Source organism: Zalophus californianus, chromosome 3, assembly GCF_009762305.2.
Source record: "Zalophus californianus isolate mZalCal1 chromosome 3, mZalCal1.pri.v2, whole genome shotgun sequence".
NCBI classification, from domain to species: Eukaryota; Metazoa; Chordata; class Mammalia; order Carnivora; family Otariidae; genus Zalophus; species Zalophus californianus.
In genome coordinates this window covers 10,566,784-10,586,740 of record NC_045597.1, presented here as the reverse complement: position 1 = coordinate 10,586,740, position 19,957 = coordinate 10,566,784, and the positions used below count along the sequence as shown (strand labels likewise).

General features: G+C 42.1%; 1 protein-coding gene across 5 annotated transcripts in view; it reads right to left on the bottom strand.

Annotated features, from left to right (window-relative positions):
• The window catches only part of NALCN (sodium leak channel, non-selective), a 308,843-nt gene that overhangs the window by 31,917 nt on the left and 256,969 nt on the right, over positions 1-19,957 (bottom strand). For all 5 annotated transcript variants that reach the window (XM_027590539.2, XM_027590535.2, XM_027590538.2 and 2 more), the window contains 10 exons: positions 13,496-13,597; positions 13,007-13,076; positions 10,339-10,430; positions 10,129-10,251; positions 7,907-7,963; positions 7,541-7,661; positions 7,315-7,446; positions 6,195-6,362; positions 4,420-4,524; positions 758-864 (listed from right to left, as the gene is read on the bottom strand). In XM_027590539.2, coding sequence (XP_027446340.2) covers positions 758-864; positions 4,420-4,524; positions 6,195-6,362; positions 7,315-7,446; positions 7,541-7,661; positions 7,907-7,963; positions 10,129-10,251; positions 10,339-10,430; positions 13,007-13,076; positions 13,496-13,597 — 1,077 coding nt within the window. The remainder of the gene's footprint in view (positions 1-757; positions 865-4,419; positions 4,525-6,194; positions 6,363-7,314; positions 7,447-7,540; positions 7,662-7,906; positions 7,964-10,128; positions 10,252-10,338; positions 10,431-13,006; positions 13,077-13,495; positions 13,598-19,957) is intronic.

The following is a 19,957-nucleotide window of genomic DNA, read 5'->3' as shown; positions in this document are numbered from 1 at the left end:
CATGCCAATTGTGACAGAAACAGAGTCGTCGCTGTGGTTCACTTGTTACTCCAAGAGGTAAAATGAAATAAAAAGAAAACAGATGACTACTTACAAGGACAAATGAAGTTAGTAGGACACTCAGTTCATCAATGAAGACTACTGAGAGATTTCATTCATGGTCATTAATAAACTGGATGAGAAAGAAGGTACTAGGCACTTCCAGCTTTGATGTAAATGCTTTGAAAACTCATTTTCAAGAAAAATGAATTTTAAAGAGAAAGTTAGATATAATCATTTGTGTTCCTGATTATTCCTTTCCAGTGTTTCCATAATGGAAATCCTTCAGTGTAAATGGGTTTTAAAATTGAAACAGCTTTATGATTTGGGCTTCTCTACAACTGTTATGAGGATATCAGATTCTCCCTTAAAGATATAAACTCAGGACGAGTTTAGTTTTAATTTGATAGAAAAACTTTGTCTTTTAAGCCTCACTAATTTCTAATGCCATGTGAATCGAGATACATACTTCCAAGTATTAGAAAAATACTGGGGTGACAATCCATCAGTTTCATGAAGCAACACAAGAGTCAGTGTACCACTTGCTCGCTCATTTACTGTATTTTTGCATCCTGTGGTAATTCAGTGCTTTGCCTTGTATTCCTTAAAATCATCTTGGCACCTCTAGCAAAATTACTTTTCATGCCATATTATATTGATTTAAAACCTTATACTGACAAATATAGCATTCTTCAGGATCTTTTTTTGATATGCTTACCAAACACGGGGCACCCAAAATCCAGGCTTTTTCTCTCCAGGTCTTAATTTTAAATTTAAGTTCTTGGACACACTTACATTAATTCTGAATATGCCGTTACAATCTTCCTAAAATAGGAGAGAAAAAAAAAAAAGGAGGAGGGGGAGCCTGGTCAGACAATGAATTCCTAAAAGATAAAAGATAAGAAACACTTTTAACCTAGAATAGCAAAGGTTTTTATATGGCAACAGTGATGTGGACAGCCACCTAGCAAGCAGGGACGACTGCAGAGATGAGTAGTGAAAGTTTGCACTGGAAACATTTGCAAGAAGGCAAAGGATCCAAACAGACATTCCTCCCAGGAAGACACACAAATGGCCGATGCACACATTGAAAGATGTTTGGCGTCATTAGTCAGCCAAGAAATGCGTATCAAAACCACGATGGATGCCCCTTCCCATCCACTAAGAAGGCCATAATCAAAAAGTCAAATAATGAGCTTTGACAAGGATGTGCAGAAATTGGAATCCTCTCTATATCCTTACCCCCCCGACACCTGCATGCCCCACACGCTGCTGGTGGGACAGGAAAATGGTGCAGCCACTTTGGAAAGTAGCGTGACAGGTCCTCGAATGACTAAACAAAGCATTACCGGAACACCCAGCAGCAATTCCACCCCTACGTTTTTACCCAAGAGAAATGAACACAGATATCTCCATGGAAACCTGTTCATGAATGTTTATGTCATTATCACTGTAAATAGCTTAATTATAATGATCAACAGGTGGAAACGATCCCAGTGTTCATCAACAGATGAATACATAAACAAAATGTGCTGTAGCCATGCCATGGAATATTATTCAGCCCTAGAAAGGAATGAAGTGCTGACATGGACTACAATGTGGATTGTAGTCCTTGAAATCACTGTGCTAAATGAAAGAAGCCAGCCACTAATGACCACGTAGGTTGCCTTCATATAAAAGTCCAAAACGAGGAGCTCTATAGGGACAGAAAGTAGATGCGTGGTTATGTGGGGATGGGGGTGTCAGGGGGAAAAGGGTATAGAGGGGAAAACTTAAAAGACAGAGTTTCTGTTTGAGGCGATAAAAATGTTCTAGGACATTATACAACTCTGGATATGCTCGAAACTATCCAACTGTATACTTCCAGCAGGCAAATTGTGTCGTATGTGAATATCTCCAATAACATTGTTTTTAAAAGATTTTAAAGCATGAGTAAGAAGTTTTTCACTCATCTTCTGTCTTTATTCGTTTTGTCTTATCTTTGTGACTTTGGCCATGATTGTCGTATTTTGAACCTAAACCCCTCTCCTGGGTATAATGTGTATACACTTGGATATTTCAATGGAACTTCAAATTTTAACCTGGTTAAAGTCACCTTCAACCTTGTTTCCTCCAACCTTCCCCATTTCTGTCCACGGAGCAGCACCTTGTCAACCCCGGCATAAAGATCTCAGAGTCATCTACGGCTTTCCCCTGTCCTGCTTGGGCCTCTTCTCCGTTCTTATTTCCACTAGTTTAGTTAATGCCAACAGTATTTCTCTTTGGATTCCCAATAACATCCCTTAAAACAACAGCCTTCTTACACAAATAATACCCCTTTAACTTCAAAGGCAGGGAGAAACTTATGTAATATTACCCAAAGACAAACACAGTTGACATTTGGGCGTGTAGCCTTCCAGTCTTTTTTCCTATGTTATGTATGAAATGGCACAGTTTTTACCCTTCCATAGGGTAAAATATTCAAATATTTTGAAAATATTAAAATATATTGCAGTTTTCTTCTCCTTGTAACTTTACATGTCCATCTGCAACATTATTCCTATTGGCTGTGTGGTGGCGGATCAAGTAGAGTCCCCCTGGTATATCTGGCCTTATGGCCCCTTCCAATTTGTCTTTCTGAGCCCGCAGGGGCCAACCTTTGATGGAGTGAGGTGTCCTGGCATCTTAGTTAAAAGCATGGACGATGGGGCCAGGCTGCCTAGACATGAATCATAGCTTCCCCACTTATTTTGGGGTGGCCTTGGACAAGTTATTTAACTTTTGTCCCTCTATCTCTAGCTTGGTGTGGGTATGAGTATAGTGTAAAATCACAATGCGCTTAGGCCATTATTAAGATACTGAGTCCTGCAAAATTCCTCCTGGGCTTCATCTTGCAATGCTGTTGTCATCTTTCTGGCCTCCATTCAGTGTGATTCTAAAATAACCCTTTCTTTCCTGACTCGAGCGTGCGGATGAATGCATCAGCTCTTTATCATCTCCCTTGTTAGCTAATTTGGTTCACCATGACTTTTATGCCATGTTCCTTGTTATGTCTTCTCAGGCTTATCAAAATTCCAGAAACCTCTGGCGACGCAGGTGACGCCCCACCTAGTGTGTTTCTTCTGCTCTGCTGCTTCCTGAAATCCTCGCTGTAGCATAGTCGATAATGTATTTTGACTGGACAAAGATGTGACCTGTATTTTATAACCATTAGAGAATGAATCATTTTCACAATCGGTAGCCCTGAAAACGTAGGCATTTTCATACCAATGAAAAATCTGTATTAGATAGCCATATTTGCTGGAAATAGAAAAACATGTATTATAGTTAAGCTCTATTAGGTCTTCGGGTACATGCATTTTAATGGACTGAAGGCATTATTTTACCTGGATGAAAGAGGAAATGCTTTCGCTGTTTGTCCATAAGCAGTGTGTGACTCACTTTTTAAATCTACATGTACCACAGGGCAGAATCCTAAGAGCAAGGACACTGGAGAGGGTAGCAGTGATGGCTAATTATAACCATACTTGGCCCGTGTTTCTGCAGGCTACATCACTGAGTTACCTATGGCATTCTCCCATCTGGCCTTGGGAGGCCATGCTCTCTCCAGTGAAACTGGTAGAAGTGAGGTGTGTTGCCTTGAGGCTCACCCTGTAACCCTCAAACGTGGAGGTGGTTCTGTGCTCCTCTCTGCCAGCTAAATGGAGAAGACTCTGAAGATAGCGAAGGGTGGATAAAGAAGGAAGACAAAAGGAACTTGAGTCTCCGAGAGGGCATTTGGAGAGAGCTGTCCACCTTACCCAAGATGCAATGTGTTCCTCTCATCATGTTCAGCTACTGAAACACTGGCTTGTCCAGGAGCTGGCCGCCTCTTACTAACACTGACTGAAGAAAGATAAGGCAAAGGGCAGTAGCAGAAGTGGTCAAGCTTGGGTCTTTGTTAGCTGCCCTACTGGGGAAGATTCTGGACTTCCCAGTGGAGAGAAAGCTGAAGTGGAGAAGCAATGAACAGTGGTATGACAGTCAAACTTTAACTTTGCCTCTTGTCCTTTCTGGGGGACTGTTTGCTGATATGAGTCTCCCGTGATAACAGAAGCAGGATTAAGTTAGGGGAGGCCCAAAGGGACAAGCATATGGAATCTAGGGTGGCTCTGCCAAAGGTGTCAACAGAGGCTCACACCAGAACAGCAGGAGAGAGTAGAGTAATCTGGGGTGTGCTTTTAATCTCACAAACCTGTGCTAGCCAGAAGAGACATAGTGCCTGCTTTAAGCAGAAGGGGTTGGTGGCAAGAGAATTCTTAGGTGTGTGAGAGGGTTCTCAAAGTAGCCTCAGCACGTGCCGACCAAGACGTGGCAAACTACCCGAATTTTAATCCCAAACAACAGAAAGTAGTATCTTACCCTCCTAATAATGTTGGGATCATTGCACTTGGCCAGTTTTCCCGCAAAAAGCTGAACTCCAAAGCTTGCAAAAACAAGCATTAATGTCAACAAAAGAATGGAGACCTGAAAAAAAGTGGTGAGACATCACATCTCAGGGTAAGAAATTCAACAGTAGGCTTGATTTGAACAGGGATAGGGACATGACTTTTCAGATAACATGGTATGAAATCTTTGGTCTTGATAGTCTAACTTTTCCACCTCGGGTCATTCAATTAGCCTCGCTGGAATGTTAAAAGAAGGGAATTAACAACGGCTTTTGGATTTTTAGAATAAAAACACATGACTTTCCAGTTAGAAAACGGGCTATGGTATTTTTGATATGACTTGGGTTTTTCTGATTTTGAAATCGACACTTGAATGGAACCAAAGAAAAGTGTTTGAATAATTCTATTTCCCCCATTTTCTCCAAATGGATTCCTACCTCTATCAGCAAAGCATAAATTAGAGAGACAGTGGTTTTGCTCTCTTGTGAGCAGGGAGGGCATCCAGAGGAGGTGAGATCATTGGGTCCTAAAAAGCAAGTCTGTTAATTGACTGGTGCTCCCTCTGCTGGATGGTGCCTTGGTCTCAGCAGAGAAAAGTAGCCAAGGGTCAAACACTGAACAAAGCCACTGATCTTTGCTGGGTGAATCATCTAAACATATACCTTAAATATACTAAAATCTCACAGAAACATCATCGGGAGAAAGGCAAATAGATTCTTTGCTAAATTCTATCAGGGCTCCAAGATGCATATACATTAGCAGTCAGGTGATACCCTTTTCTCCTTCATTTCAAGCTGTGTGAAAAGCCACCATGTTGTGGCTTCAGCACAAAGACAATACGGGATTTCAAATACGTATTTAAAAAAATATTAGCGGCTCTGTACCTACAGAAACTTCACAACCTGTCCTTAAGATACCCGAGAATCAACTGCAACGACAGCTGTTCTCTCCCCGTAGGTGTGTTTCTAGAGAGCAAGATGTAAAATAAGCCTATGTAAATTAATTCATGTTTTCCATGCACGAGCAGAACTCATCAATAATAAAAAGAATCCTTTGATCATTCCTTTGTAAGGCACAGATCCTTCTGTAACGACTGTGAGCAACGAGCTTCCTACTCATCGTTTTTTTCCGCAGCCCTGCTCTTGGAAGGAACCCTCGATCAGGGTTGCCCAACTGAAAAGAATGAAAAGGATGTTTTCTCCCCATTTTCAAGTATTCATTACTGTATCCTGAGGCTACTTAAAGTGGGGTATAACTGTATGTTACATTTTTTTTTTTTTGAGTTATTTTATGTTAACACTCCAAAGATCAGAGACAAAGTCTATGTGGTAAGAAACTGGGGACCTATGAAATAAAATAAGGAGTCCAAATGTGTTAACTGCTAGTATTTGTGAAGTAGGTGGTGTTGAATCTTATCTTTAATTTCTAGATAAGGAAACTGAAACCCAGAATAAAAATTAGGGTCACAAATTAGGAATGGACGTGTTAGCAAATATGACCTCTTGGATTTTTCCTTTCATTGTTACTTTACTAAGAATGTTCATTGAATTAGATATACCAACAAGTCAGAGCATGCATGGGTAAAGTTTCCGAATGTGTGGTTGTGTTTGTTAGTGCCTTTATAGGCTCCTGGTGATAAACAAGATTGGAGACTTAGCCCCTGGCAAGCGAGACTCCCTGTGCCCCCTGGTTAGCTTCATTACAGAGCTGGGCTGTGTGAACTGGAACCAAAGGGTAAGTGTAACGTACCAAGAAAATTTCCTTGAAGCCGCTGAAAAGTTCTCGAACAACTTTCCTCATCTGGGGCACCAGTTTGAATATCCGCAGAGGTCTCAGGCACCGAAGAACCATTAAAAGCTGAGCTCCCGATTCAGCGGGCACATTTTGAGGCATCCAGCAAAGAAATATCAAGCTCACCTAGCAAGGGAAAACAAATCCCTAGAATTTATACAACTTATCCTTCGCTATGTACACTGTCTGAGAGCCAACTGCATACAACTTGCCTTGAGCAGAGATACCACATGGCCCATAGGACAAGCATTCACTAGGTATATATATATGCAATCTCTTAACTCTGAGCCCCACCTACACCTGTTAGTGACGCCAAAGGAAAAGTCATCAGCTGTTCGCAGGCATGAAATGGGGGTGCCCACACTTTGTGTGTACCTCAGTGCATTTCCGCTCCTTATTATAACCTACACACTGGGGGTGCAGGTTGAAATGTCTTTGATCAAGGATACTAAGCCTCATGCTCGACCTGATTTTATTTTATGGACGATCTAAAGATACTGTATGTTAGTGGTCATGATTCTCCTTGTTATGTTTAAAAAAGACATTGATTTTATGCCTTCTTGGACATATAGAAAAAATGAAATGTCTCTGAGTCCCTTCCTATGGTTTCCCAATTTAGTTTAACTGAACAGCTGAATGGTCACCTTGTTGAGCCAGGTATTTTGTACATTGGAACTGAAAGAAAGCTCCAACCACTCTCATGTTAGGCTGCTTTTAGCAACGAGGAACTCATCAATCAATTATATGATGGAGGTGGCGGTTTTTTTTTTTTTTTTTTTTTTTTTGTATGGGAGCCACAGGATTGTGGAGTAGGAACGAGATTTCTGTTTTAGGCCTTATTAATGTATGTCTTATGTGTATAAGAATGTAGCTGATGTATGTGAACCATATCCATGGAAATTTTTAATGCTTTTTATTTAGATTTTTACACGCATGCCCTTCATTTGCCTGTGGTACTTGAGACTCAGTAATGGCATCTAAACCTCTGGAACTCATGCATCTTTCTCTGTAACCAAGAAAGGCAGGAGAGTTCACAAAGCCACAACACCTTACATTTAGGAAATAACCGGAGACTTACAAGATATATAAATATGTCCATGACTCCACCAAAGTCCCGGATGACAGCAGTTGGAGTGAAAAATAGGCCATCTGCCATAATCTTCAGATTAAGCTCGATGCTCATGAATATCACAAACACGTACTCGGCGATCTGAAATGGGCAAGAGGCAGTTGGGTCATCAAGAAGGGAAAAACCGCAGCCCCGTGTTTCCGCTGAGCTGTGGGCTGAAATTCGGCAGCCGTACCTGCAAAGTCGGGGCGTGCATGACTCTTCGAAAGGGGGACTCAAACATCATGGAAATGCAGGAACAGATGGTTACGATGATCATGACCCAGTCCAGGTAAGTTACCAGTCCCAGCAGATCACTGCCAAAGACCAAACATAACTGAGAAACAGATGCTCCAGGGAAGGCCGTGCAGGTCAGAGACGGCCCTTCTGTGATTCTATAAATGTGACTGGCATTTTTTTTTTTTTTTTTTGAAAGCCACCGTTGTCTATTTCCTTGCACGATACGGCAAGAAAATAAAGGGAATCTTTACATTTTTATGCAGCATAAAGTGGTACATGGAAATTTCAAATGTGCATGGAAAATGGACTTTGTGATGCTTACTAAAGTTGATGGTACTTTGTATTTTTCACAGCTCCTGTGACGGGATCTGTTTTAGATCTGTAAGAGACAACAAACACAACATTCTGCAACAAAGCAAGTGTGTTCTCACTTGACAGCATGGTATTTATAAACATCTTATCTACCTAAAATCTCTTTCGTATCCTCTGTAAAATTACATTTCCAGGACCTGTGTGGCTTTCAAAGGCAGAGAACATTAAATGACAGAAAAATCAGAAGAGTTTGCAGCTGATGTTTGTGAAAGTAAAGTCTAAAATTTCTCAAAATAGTTGATTTGAGAATTCATGAATCCAATCAACAATCTCTGACGTGGATGTGACAAAACTTTGACTTCCATTTAAAAACACTCTGTTAAAATCTCTGCCTTAGCAGTTCAAGAATTTTCCTCATGATTGTTCAATTAAACCTCCAGAAATTAAATAGAGCTCTCCCCTCCTGTGTTTAACTGTGATCTTGTGCAGTGATTTATATAGAATTTCTTGGGGCCCCTGCTTATAAGTTTCACTTTCAGGGAGCCCGTGATCAATCTTCAGTGAAGCCCGTGACGGTCTGTGTGTGTGTGTGTGTGCTCCCAGTTACAACCGAGTCTTCCTCGGTCCACATCAGCTGCAGGGCTGACAAAAGGAGAGGAAGTCCACACTAAATGAAGTGGAGAATTAGCAATTAGATGTTAGCATGGAGGCAGCCAACAGGATGATTCCAGATGAAACACTCACTTGAGGGACTGATCAAATCAACTCTAAACTACCGGCTTCTTTCTTTACTGTGTGAAAACTCAGGGACGTTTTTAATTATGACTCAGGTGCTTTAAATGGTGAGGGTCTTTCTAGAACAACTGAGAGATCACTAGACTGCCAGTCAGGGGCAGCCATGCGCTAGTTCGTGTCCCTGCGCAAAGCCCTTAACCTAAATGTCCTCCTCTGTTGGAGGAGGGGAGATACAAATGACACCAAATGGTTCCCGAGGAGCCCTCCAGCCCTGTATTACTAATAAAATAAAACTAATAAAACTCATAAAACTAATGAAACTAATACCATACTGTATTAGTTTCCTAGGGCTGTTGTAACAAAGTCGCACAGAGCAAGTGGCTTAAACAACAGAGACGTGTTCTCTCAGTTCTGGAGGCGCGACGTCTAAGAGGAAGGTGTGGGCAGGGTCGGTTCCTTCTGCGGGCCGTGAGGGAAGGACCTGTCCCGGTCTCCCTCCTTGGTTTGTAGATGGTGTCTTCTCCCTACGCCTTCACACTGTCTCCCCTCTCTCAGTGTCTGTATCCAAATGTCCTCCTCTTATAAGGCCAACAGTCATATTGGATTGGGGAACCACCTTGATCACCTAATTTTAATTGAATTATCTCTTTAAAGAGGCCATTTCCAAATAAAGTCACATTCTGAGGTACCAGGGATTAAGGGTTCACTATACAGATTTTTTTTTGGCAGGGGGGCACACACAGTTCAGCCCACAACACACAGTGATATGCTATCATAATATACTACTAATGATACCAACAGGGAAGATCCAACTACTTAGATGGAAAGCTTCCACACTTCCTCTAGGACTCTTCTGGATATATACTAAAGTTGCGCAGGACAAAAATGCCATTTCATCCACTGGTTGCCTGCTGAGATTGGCTTGGGGCATCACCAATGCAACGTCCTCCTGGTCGACCACACCGACGGCCTCCTACACATTTCTTCTATGTGTGTAGGGACAGAGACACTGGCCAGTGGGGTTTCTTCTCATAACAATTGGTAATGGAAGCACTAGTCAATTTTATTTCTCTTTTACATTATTCTAGAATAATCCAATTAGGGTATTTTCACCACAAAGAAGCTACAAGTCTGAAAGAAGGTGTGGGCAATGACCTTCCCTGCGTCATTCGGTCTACTCTTGGTTCGGTATTTCCGAAACAAAATGTGGCGTTAGTAACACCGACAGAAACGTATTGGGTGACTTAAAATGAGCACATAAAAATGGCCGTTCAGTGTTTTATAAACGTGAGTTTTATATAAATGTTAACGGCTTGCAACCTTTGTTTGTTTTCCACCTGGTCGGCCGCTCGGCCAAAAGGAGCAGCATGATTAATTAGCCCATGGTTTATTTTGTGACCCCATTAGGATTACATGTTCCTTCTTCCTCGTATGACAACCCCCCCCGCTGTTTGTACGATGCAGGCCAAACACCTGGCTGAAATGGAGTGCACTTACGCATTGAAGCGTGCCCGGACCACCACCCGGCAGAAGTTTCTGAACCTGTGCTCCCGTCCAACGATGAACAGAGGCTTGTCAAAGTATGGGTGATTCTCTCTCAGCTCCTCTTCCTGCACTTTCCTGGAAGGGGACATGCATGTACAGGAAGGCTGAGGGAAAGCCTGTCATTCCAGAGCCAGAGCCCAGAAAGACCAGAGAGCCCCGTACCTTTTCATTTCCGCTTGTTCCTTTTTTTCCTGGATCATCTTGATTTCACTGTCTTCCCTTTGTGCGTTTCTATATCTCACTGTATTGGAATGCTAGAAATACAATAAAAGGGGGCACATCAAAATGGAAAGTTTTTTTTTTTTTTGAAGGCCCAGAAAGATCATTTTTAGAAAAGCTGAAATAAATATCTTGATGTTAATATATATATATCTTTAATGACAACAGGCATCTTAATAAGGGTATTTTTTCCTTCCAAAGAGTATCTTCTTTCAATAGAAATATTTACTGAGGACCTATTATGTGCCAGGCACTGTTGGAGTGTTGAGGATATGGCAAAAAAGCAAAAAGAAAGGATAAAATCCAGTTCTTGTGGGGCTGACATTCTAGTCAGGGGAGAGAGATAAAAATTGAATCACAATACGGGAGGGTGTTAGATGTTTAGTGCTATGGTAAAAATCAAAGGGGACAGAGAGTGCTAGAAGGCTCCACGTTTGACTGGTCACAGCAGGCCTCAATAAGAAGCTGTTATTTGAGCTAAGACGAGAAGGATCTGCAGGCCACTGGGTATCTGCAGAAGTGTGCTTTTCCAGAGGATGGGTGGGTCCTCATGCGCAGGGAACAGCTGTGTGCACATGGAACAGCAAGATGCCCTGTGGGTGGAGTCAAGAGGGCAGGCACCAGGGTAGGAGACACTGAGATCAGGGGGGTGGGAGGGGGCCTGATCATGCAGGACCCTGACTCTGGTTTTCACTCCCTGGGACATGGACAGCCATTGCTCAAATAACCTGTAGATATTATTGCAAATATTCCTTAGATTTCATTATCTGTATCTTCTATCAATTGGAATAAGTGAGACAGATGAAACTATTTTAAATTGCTTCTGTTATGGAGGAAAAGACATCAGGAGTGGTTTCTTAGGAAATTAGCAGAGCCTCATCACTTTTTGCTTTGGAGATGGAGAATAGGTTTTCATTATATGTCTGTGTAATAAATAGAATAAAAAGTCTTTGAAGAAGAACTAAGCCTCTGGAATTCAGATTATATAGGTAGGGTCTTTCGTTGTGTATCTTTAAACACATATTCTCGAAGCCGTGGTCTAATTTGGCTCTTAAGTAGACTATGTATTTCTAGTGAATCACACTGAAGGAAAGTGCTTTGAATTAGTGTTGTCTCTCTGAATTTTCTCATAGAGGTTTTCTCCATACAACATGCCTGGCCCCCAAATTATGCGTACATAGGCCATGTGTTGGATCCAATCACAATTCCATGTAGACAATATGGTAGATCATATCTGACAGGGTTCTGGCTTAAAAATCATGGCACTAACAGGTGCACACACCAATTAGAACCTTGTAAAATGGGCGATGATGGTATCAGGTGTTCTCATCACCAACTTCTTCTATTGTCAGTTGTGCCTGGAACACTTAGTTAGGAGAGTTTACTCTAAGATAGCAGTTTCTACCTATTGAAAGCAGTTGTATTATTCTGGAAACTCCAGAAACTTAAGAAATGAGAGGTAAAGTGGTGAAAAAGACAAACAAAACCCAAAAAACCCAAAGGCTTGCTACCTTTCTCTTGCTAGATCTCCTTTCTCCAATGCCATCCTTGGCTCTGAACATTCAGGACTCTGCTTTCTTAGCCAACGTAGCTAGACTCAACTTAAGACCTATATTTTAATGAGGGTGTCACCAATGATGATTATTTAATATGTACTTTACAAGTATCTTAGAAATCTCAGCATGATACAGCTGCTAGTGAGTCTAACCCAGAGGTCAGACTTCTGCCTCCGTGGGTTTGCCTGGGTTTTTAATGTGGCTTGTTTCTTCTCTTTGTCCGGGTGTCTGGTCTAACACAGAGGTGTGAACCCTGACCATCTTCTCGAACATTCCCTGCCTCCATATCTACACTTTTGATTTCTTTATATCATTTTATTTTTTTTTATAATGCAGAGCAAACTGTCACAGCAATGAAGACATGATGGAAAATAAATAAAAAACACTTCCAGAAATGATTATATATTTCTTTCCTTGTTTAGTCTTTGTCTCTCTTATGGGATTTAAGTTCCTGGAAGGCAGAGGTTTTGTCTTGTTTCCCCACTGCTCCTCCTCACTTAGAACAGGACCTGGCACATAATAAACACTTGGTAAATGTTTTTTTTGAGTCAGTTAATAAATCAATGGATGACCTAGAGTCTGAAAGCAAAGAAATTCTTGGGAAATAGTATGCAGTCTTTGAAAGAAAAATTCTTCCAGAAGTAAGATTTTACTTCTTAGTAGGTAAAGCCCTGAAGTTACAGACACTGGATCTAGATTCCAGAATATTTGGAAATTTTAGTAAAGGTTTAAAGTTAACGATACAGATAAATTCTATATAATGCTTTGAATATCTTTAATGTCAGTCAAAGGCAAGTCACACGTCACTTTTGTGTTGCTATCTTAATGAAGACATGTGCTTTGTGGGATGTCTGGATTTTTGAACAGTTAATGGTCACTCTTTTGTACTGGCCATTCAATTTGCTTCCCGAGTCTCCTGATTTCCTCTGATATAAAGTCTTACGGAGACAGGACAGTGTGACAGAAGGGCCCAGGCGCTGGAACATTCTAAACAGTAATTTAAATGCATTTTCATAATCATGCTTCCCAAATTCAAAGCATCGCTGAGAACTTACATCTTGAGTCAGGGTTTCAAGAGATTTCCCCCTGCTGATCCTCTGGCTATTGGATCCGTGTCTCAGTGACCTAAAACAACCACAACCAACTGGTCAATACATCCAAAGCCAAATTTTGACTTTTGAACAATGGCCATTATAAGAACAAAATAAAGTAACTTTTCTGATAGCATCACAAATGCTTATCATTTCTTTTCCTAGCGAAAGCTTTTGATTATTCAAATGCCTTTGATCTCATCTAACAAATTGCAGAATTTTTCCTTCTGATCCTTAAAAGTAAGAATTTGGCCATCACGAAGGAAAAGGTTTTTGAAAGATTTTTTTTTGACTCTTTGAATCTGATTGTGAGTTTCGTTATTATTGCCATCAGCAAACAGAACAAAGTTCCTCCCACATGCCTGTCTGCTAACCGGGGCTGTGCACAGAGACCATTTCCTGTAAAACTCCTTTCCTTAGTTTCTCTGCAGCTTTGTCTCCTGGTCTATTTACCTGCGCTCTTGGCGGATATGATGCTGCACACTGAGAATTGACCTTTCCTTTGCTGGCTGCCCCTCAAATGATCCGCTCAGCATGCGCTGTCGAGTGCAGGCTCTAGGAAAAAAAAAAAAAAAAAAAAAAAAAGGAGCCCAAGATAAATGCATGATCTGTACACTTGGGATGAATAATAACATAACTGCTCATTACTCTTATTATTTTTAAGGAAACACCAATGATCAGGCAAAACACAGCAAATGACAAATAACCATGGAGGAAAATGGGCTTGAGGCTCAGCGTCAAGAACACTTACAAAGCACAGCTGTCACAGCTAGGCGACGCAGGGGTGCTGGAAATAAACAGAAAGCTCCCGCCTGCCACGACCCGTCTCCCCCCACCCAAGGGGGGAGCTTCCATCGGGATCCTGCAAGCAGTAGGGCCAGCCTCACCCTAGGTAGGCATGATGTTGGTTTTGAATTTAGACAAGGAGGTTTCTAAGAACAGCCCTTTGGGGAAGGATTTGTCCACCCAGGCCTCTTGGATGATGGAGTATATGTTCCAAGGAAATTTTGCAGAACTCCAGGGAAATAGGAAAACAAAACTAGACGCGAAAGTGCCTGGTAAAGAGAAGTAATGAAAGCTGAGATTAATACCCAAGAAACCTCAGTCTAAAGCCTGTGGCTTACAGGTAACTGGTTACCACTTTCTTGGCAGCCATGAGAAACTCTGAAGACTTTTTAAAACATGACCCCTTGAAAGCATACCTGGGCTGGTATAGTTTCAGATTTGCTAATGAGGGAAGATAATTGGGTGACTCAACACCTGGTGTGTGAATGATTGGAACAGAAAACAAAATTCCTCTTCCAGAAAGCTCCCTCCAACTGGAAATGACAGCAATTCCCTTGACATAGTAGTCAAGTGGAGAGAAAATAATACAGAGGCTCCGAGACCTGCGTCCCACAGGCGACACTGTCACGGACTAGGTGAGTGACCTTTGGGCTGTTCTTTTATTGGTAAAGTGAGGACAAGACCTTGATCTCAAAGAAAACTCAGAGACTTAAAATGCAAGGATTTTATGATATGCAAATCTTATGATGCCATGTTTTTCCACACCTGAACACATGACTTTTGTCATTGCTTTCCATGAAACTTTCATACTTATGCTTCCTAAAACACATTTCTAGATTGGCTTTGAATTAGATAATCACCGTCTGTCTCAGAGCCAAGATCTTCAAGAAAAAGATCCATGTCTGTTTAGCATACTTTGAAGCAGCTTTTACCATATCACGTGTATATTCAAGTAGTTAAAAACGCTTTTGATGCCAATGAAGATAATTGTGGCAAATACCTATGAAAATCATGCAAATTCAACGAATGTAAATGCGTTACAGGAAGCCATCCCCCCACCCCAACATCACTCTTCTTAGTTTAATAAGCACCACGGAGAAGTTCAAGATAAAACCCAAAGTCAAAATTTCGTCGGACAGCAAGGATTTACGGCAGCGAGAGACAGAGAATGTGCTTATTTCCAGGACTAGGAGGGTGTCCCGCCAAGAAGACGCATTTGTAAGTTAGGCTGAGTTCACAAAGCTTTAGCACGATCTCGCACGATGTATATAGACTAAGAATTGTTCTTCCCTGAACCAAGGACGGCAAATGATGAAGCATCTGGAGAACATCTATTTGGAAAGCAGTGTTATCTTGGCACAGATCTACAGATTCCTGCCATTTGTGTAAACATCAAGGCTTAAACTTTAGCCACTGTCTTAGTAAACTTTATTTTTTGTCATAAGAGTTCCCCCCTCCTAAAGTAGCTGAGCCCTTAGGGCTTACATACAAAGCATATGCAACTTGAATACAGTATACCCTTTCGAGCTGGCTGTCCCTGCTATGTCTGAAATGGAAGAATGTCACTGGCTTCGAGCTGCATCTGATAAAGGACTGCTGGTACTTGCCCCACAGCCCAGTCTGAGCATGCCCAGGCATTCTTGCTGGGGAAGAGTTAGGACTGCATCTACAGACTCCAGAACCTCATGGGTGTCCCAACACCCAAGTCAACTTCACACACCCATTCCCGCTGGGGTGGCTCTGTGGATCCTGCTGAGACTCCCTCCTCTGACCGAACAAGACAGGGAGGTCTCCATGGTGGGTGGAGATGCACCCACTATTGGAAAGACTCCACACCCTATGGCATTTCCATCCTCTCTACCAACAACAGGGCTCAAGTGTGGTGAGAAAGCAACGCCCCTTTCCTCTTTGGCTCAAGATCAGCCCTTTCTTTCCCGCTGGGGTCTAGAGAATTCGGAACATAGCAGTAAAATGGGCTGGAGTTTCAAGCTAAGCACGTGACATGTGCATCTTTGTTCTCTGTAAGAGAAGGTCAGGGTGATGGAGGGGCTGGTTTTTAGCTCTACCCTGCCATCAGAAAACATGTGTTGAACCAGACTGAGACAACCACTCCTATGTGTAGAATATATAAAACCACTGGCTCTCATTTCCTCTTCCTATCACTTTCTTCTGTGTATATAACAGTGTTTGCTGGTACAATTTCAAACCAGAAAACGACGAGAAAGAGAAAAAAATGCTCACTAACTCTGGGCCAGTTAAATGGCGTGACAAGTGACTTCAGAGTTCTGCTCAAGCCAAGCGTACACCTTGGTGGTTTGCACTTCCTCATGGAGGGGACCCTGCCAGAGCCTTGTGTTCTCTGAGCAGAGGCTGCTTACCCAACACCTCTTTTCCTGGAACTCCAAAGGTATCCACGTAACCCAAGCAAAGTGAAATCAGGGAGATCCAGCCCTCTTCCCTTAGTGTTCTGAGATCGACTGTGGGGCCTCGGGCTCAGTGCAACTGTCTCTGAGCCCCCGTCCAACCCCACACCCCAGGACTGCCCCCATCTCTGCACCAAGACAAAGGTCAACAACTGTCTCCATCTTCATCTGGCAGCTCAACTCCTGTTGAGTCTCTCAGACCATATGCTCTGATATCTCAGAGCATATCTTTCCTTTGAGTCTCTATAGTGGTTTTTGAAGTAGGAAATTCTTTGGTAAACGCTAGAGTTTCTTAGTGGAAAACTAGGGGCTACATTCACCTAGCAAATTGTTAAATGACCATGTGGGTGAAGGCAATTTGCAGGGGTGGGGTGAGTGGAGGGCACATGAAGGGCAGTTCTTTTGAAGGCTCCTGAAAGCCTTTTTCGTCTACTAAGGACAGTGGCAGATCTTACTAAAATTGAAACTCAAAATTCTCCTCTAGGCACGGCATCCAATATAGTTAATAACCAGCTATTTATCTGTAATAGTTTTCCCACAGAAACAACAGGTAATGGTACAGAAGGAGCAACTCTTCTATAGATATATAAATCTGTCTAGAGGAAAACATATGGGAAACATCTAACTACATTATACAAAAGACCCAGCTGCCAAGAATGGGTTTCCTATGGGTGAAGGGAGGAACTTGGATGGAAGGACCTAAATCTGGGGTATGAGGGAGGACGCAGGGAGCAAGAGACAGAAACTCATGATACATCTGCCCTGAGGACACCCGGACACTGAAGCAGGTATAGAAAGAAGGCCACCTTAGGACGTTTCTGCATAAATAAAAGAGCCTTATGCAAGTAAGCCATTGTCACATTCTTTGACAATGTAAAATATTTTGCTATTTTGGAAAATAACAGGCTTGGTAGAAAATTATTCACTTCAATCTGGCATGACTGGATTCCACTAAGAGGTTATACATTCTCTACTACAAGGTGCCAAGGTTCACACGAAAGTATGGTAAGCCTCTGCTTTACTATTTTTTAAAGGAAATACAACTGTATTATACACAAGCATATATTGTAATCCAAACTATGAACTACCGCACAGTATTTCTGACATGAGTAATGTAATTACAAACTTTGACAGTTCTATGTCCCATGTTCCTGTGGCATATTATTAACCAACGTTATTCAATGCTTATGGCATTTTTATCATCGTTGGACATTAGATGGTGAGTTCTTTAGGGACCACCTGAGCACTCATCCTCATGTTCCCAGGAAGAGAGGTTGCTGGCGCTCACGGGCAGAGTGATGGAGAGCAGGAGTGAGCTCGAGGCAGACGGTGGAGGTATAAGGAGACAGGAGGCTAAGGGAGGTGCAGGGCTGGATCTGGAACTTGCTAGTCTCCAGGTTCAAACAGCACATTAGGTTAGTACTTTCATACCCAGCAGCATAGCTCAGACAGAAAGTTCTGCCTTCAACTGGACGCCTAATGGAGAAGTCGATTTGAGAACACACAAGGTTTAGAACCATATAGTTCTGATCTCAGCTTTTGCTGGTTGTGGGACCTCAGGTGGGGGATGGGCATCCCCTGAGCCTCCGTGTCCTCTACGTAAAATAGGGAACAACATCACCTTTCCCTCCAACTTCGTAGGGAGTTGGGAGGATCAGCTATGATTATATGAATGTGCCGGTCTTTGGAAATACTGACACTTTGTTTACATTTTAGTTGCTATTATTTACTTTTCTATCTTGTCCCATATCGGGGTTGGTATTAAAACATTCTACAGAGGATGGAGGACAGAAGAGCAAGTGTGGGACAGAGGGTCATATTGGAAGGTAAGTCTTCTCTGTTCTGACCCTGATCAACAGTGATATATGCTACAGACTAGAGCTGAGCCTCTTCACCTGTCTCCACGCATCCACTCTTAATAAACCTTTTGTGTTATTATTGTGAGCAAAGTGATCTCTGAAATGAACACCTGCAAGTCACCATGCAGGTGTTTCTCAGATGGCCCCCAATGATTCCGCCCCTGGTTTTCATGCTCTGGCATAACCCAAGAATGTGGGCAGGACTTAGGGGCTTGCTCTTAACAAATACAAGGCAAATGGGATGGGATAGGTCACAAAAGACACGCATTTCATCTCCTCACTGTCCCTTGTTCCCTCACTTGCTGGCTCTGCTGAAGCAGGCTGCCATGTTGTCCCAGGTCATGGCTGGTCTTAAAACATTTTACAGAGGGCGGAGGACTGCCACCCTCCGTAGAACGGGGAGATCCATTTCTTAGGGAATGAGAAGGGCCTTCTGCTCACAGTGGACGAGTAAGGAACCAAAGCATTAATCGGACCGCTCATGGGGAGCTAAATCTTATTAAGAATGGGAGAGTGAGGGGCACCCGGGTGGCTCAGTCGTTAAGCGTCTGCCTTCGGCTCAGGTCATGATCCCAGGGTCCTGGGATCGAGCCCCGCATCGGGCTCCCTGCTCCGCGGGAAGCCTGCTTCTCCCTCTCCCACTCCCCCTGCTTGTGTTCCCTCTCTCGCTGTGTCTCTCTGTCAAATAAATAAATATTAAAAAAAAAAAAAATGAATGGGAGAGTGAGCGAGGAAGGGGATTCCTCTCGAGCAAGTCAAAATGCCTGCAGCCTAGTGAGAGACCCAGGTAAGCCACACCCAGTTCCTGACTGAGACTTTGAGATTAATCTGCATTGTTTCAATCACCAAGCTTTGGAGTAACTTGTTAGGCAGCAACTGGTAACGAATATAGTTAATCATCGCTGTCTTAAAATCTTCAACATCCTACTGCTCTTCAGAGAAAGACTAAGTCTAGAAGCTCAGCATGACTTCGAAGTCACGTAGGGTCTGCTTCATCTTCTACCATCAAGGACTCGCTCCCGCCATGTCACCCTCTTTGCTCTTTCGGTTCCTTATATGGGCCTCTCTCCAAACAGCTCCAAGAGAGTAGGGGCTGACTTTGTCATTGCTCACTTATTACTTCACCTTGTACATAGTAGGCGCTCAATAAATATTTGTGAAATGAATGAACCTTGAAATTTTGTGAAGATCCAATATTTTAATGTCTCTTTTGATCACTTCACGCTTATGAAGCACGGAAATAATCATGAACAGAACAGCATGTATTTGAAATATGCTTTTTAAGGGGAAGTTAATCTTAATTTTGTCTCCAGTTAGGATACTATGCTACTCAAGGGATGGGCTGCACACCCATAATAGATGAGACTCTGAGACAGGAATAAAAAAAAAATCAGACACTGCTTCTTGCAAGTAGAAAATTTATAAATCTTTTTCTATATTCTATGTGAAGCTATTAAGGGAAACCTACAAGTCAATATGAGGCAGAGCTGAACTCATTTCAATTTCTTAAATGGGGGGGGTCTGATCTGTCACTGGGAACATGGTCTCCATACATGGTGTCTTAGAGGAATCTACTACCACGCTGATATAGTAAGTAAGGCATTTGAGACTTTTATTACTTTAACAATACGAAGTGAGATGTACATATCACTAAAGTTACTCAGTGATAGAACTAGTCAGAAGGAAAAGTATTTGAATATTCGATTAAGTTATATTTTGCCACTTTAAATTTCTTATTAGAATTTAGATGCTTTTTGGTCTCAACTGCAGATAAAATAAATATATTTTCAGGATAAAAACTTTAATTTATTTGTTGCCTAGAGAAAAAGCGAAGCTGATAATATTGA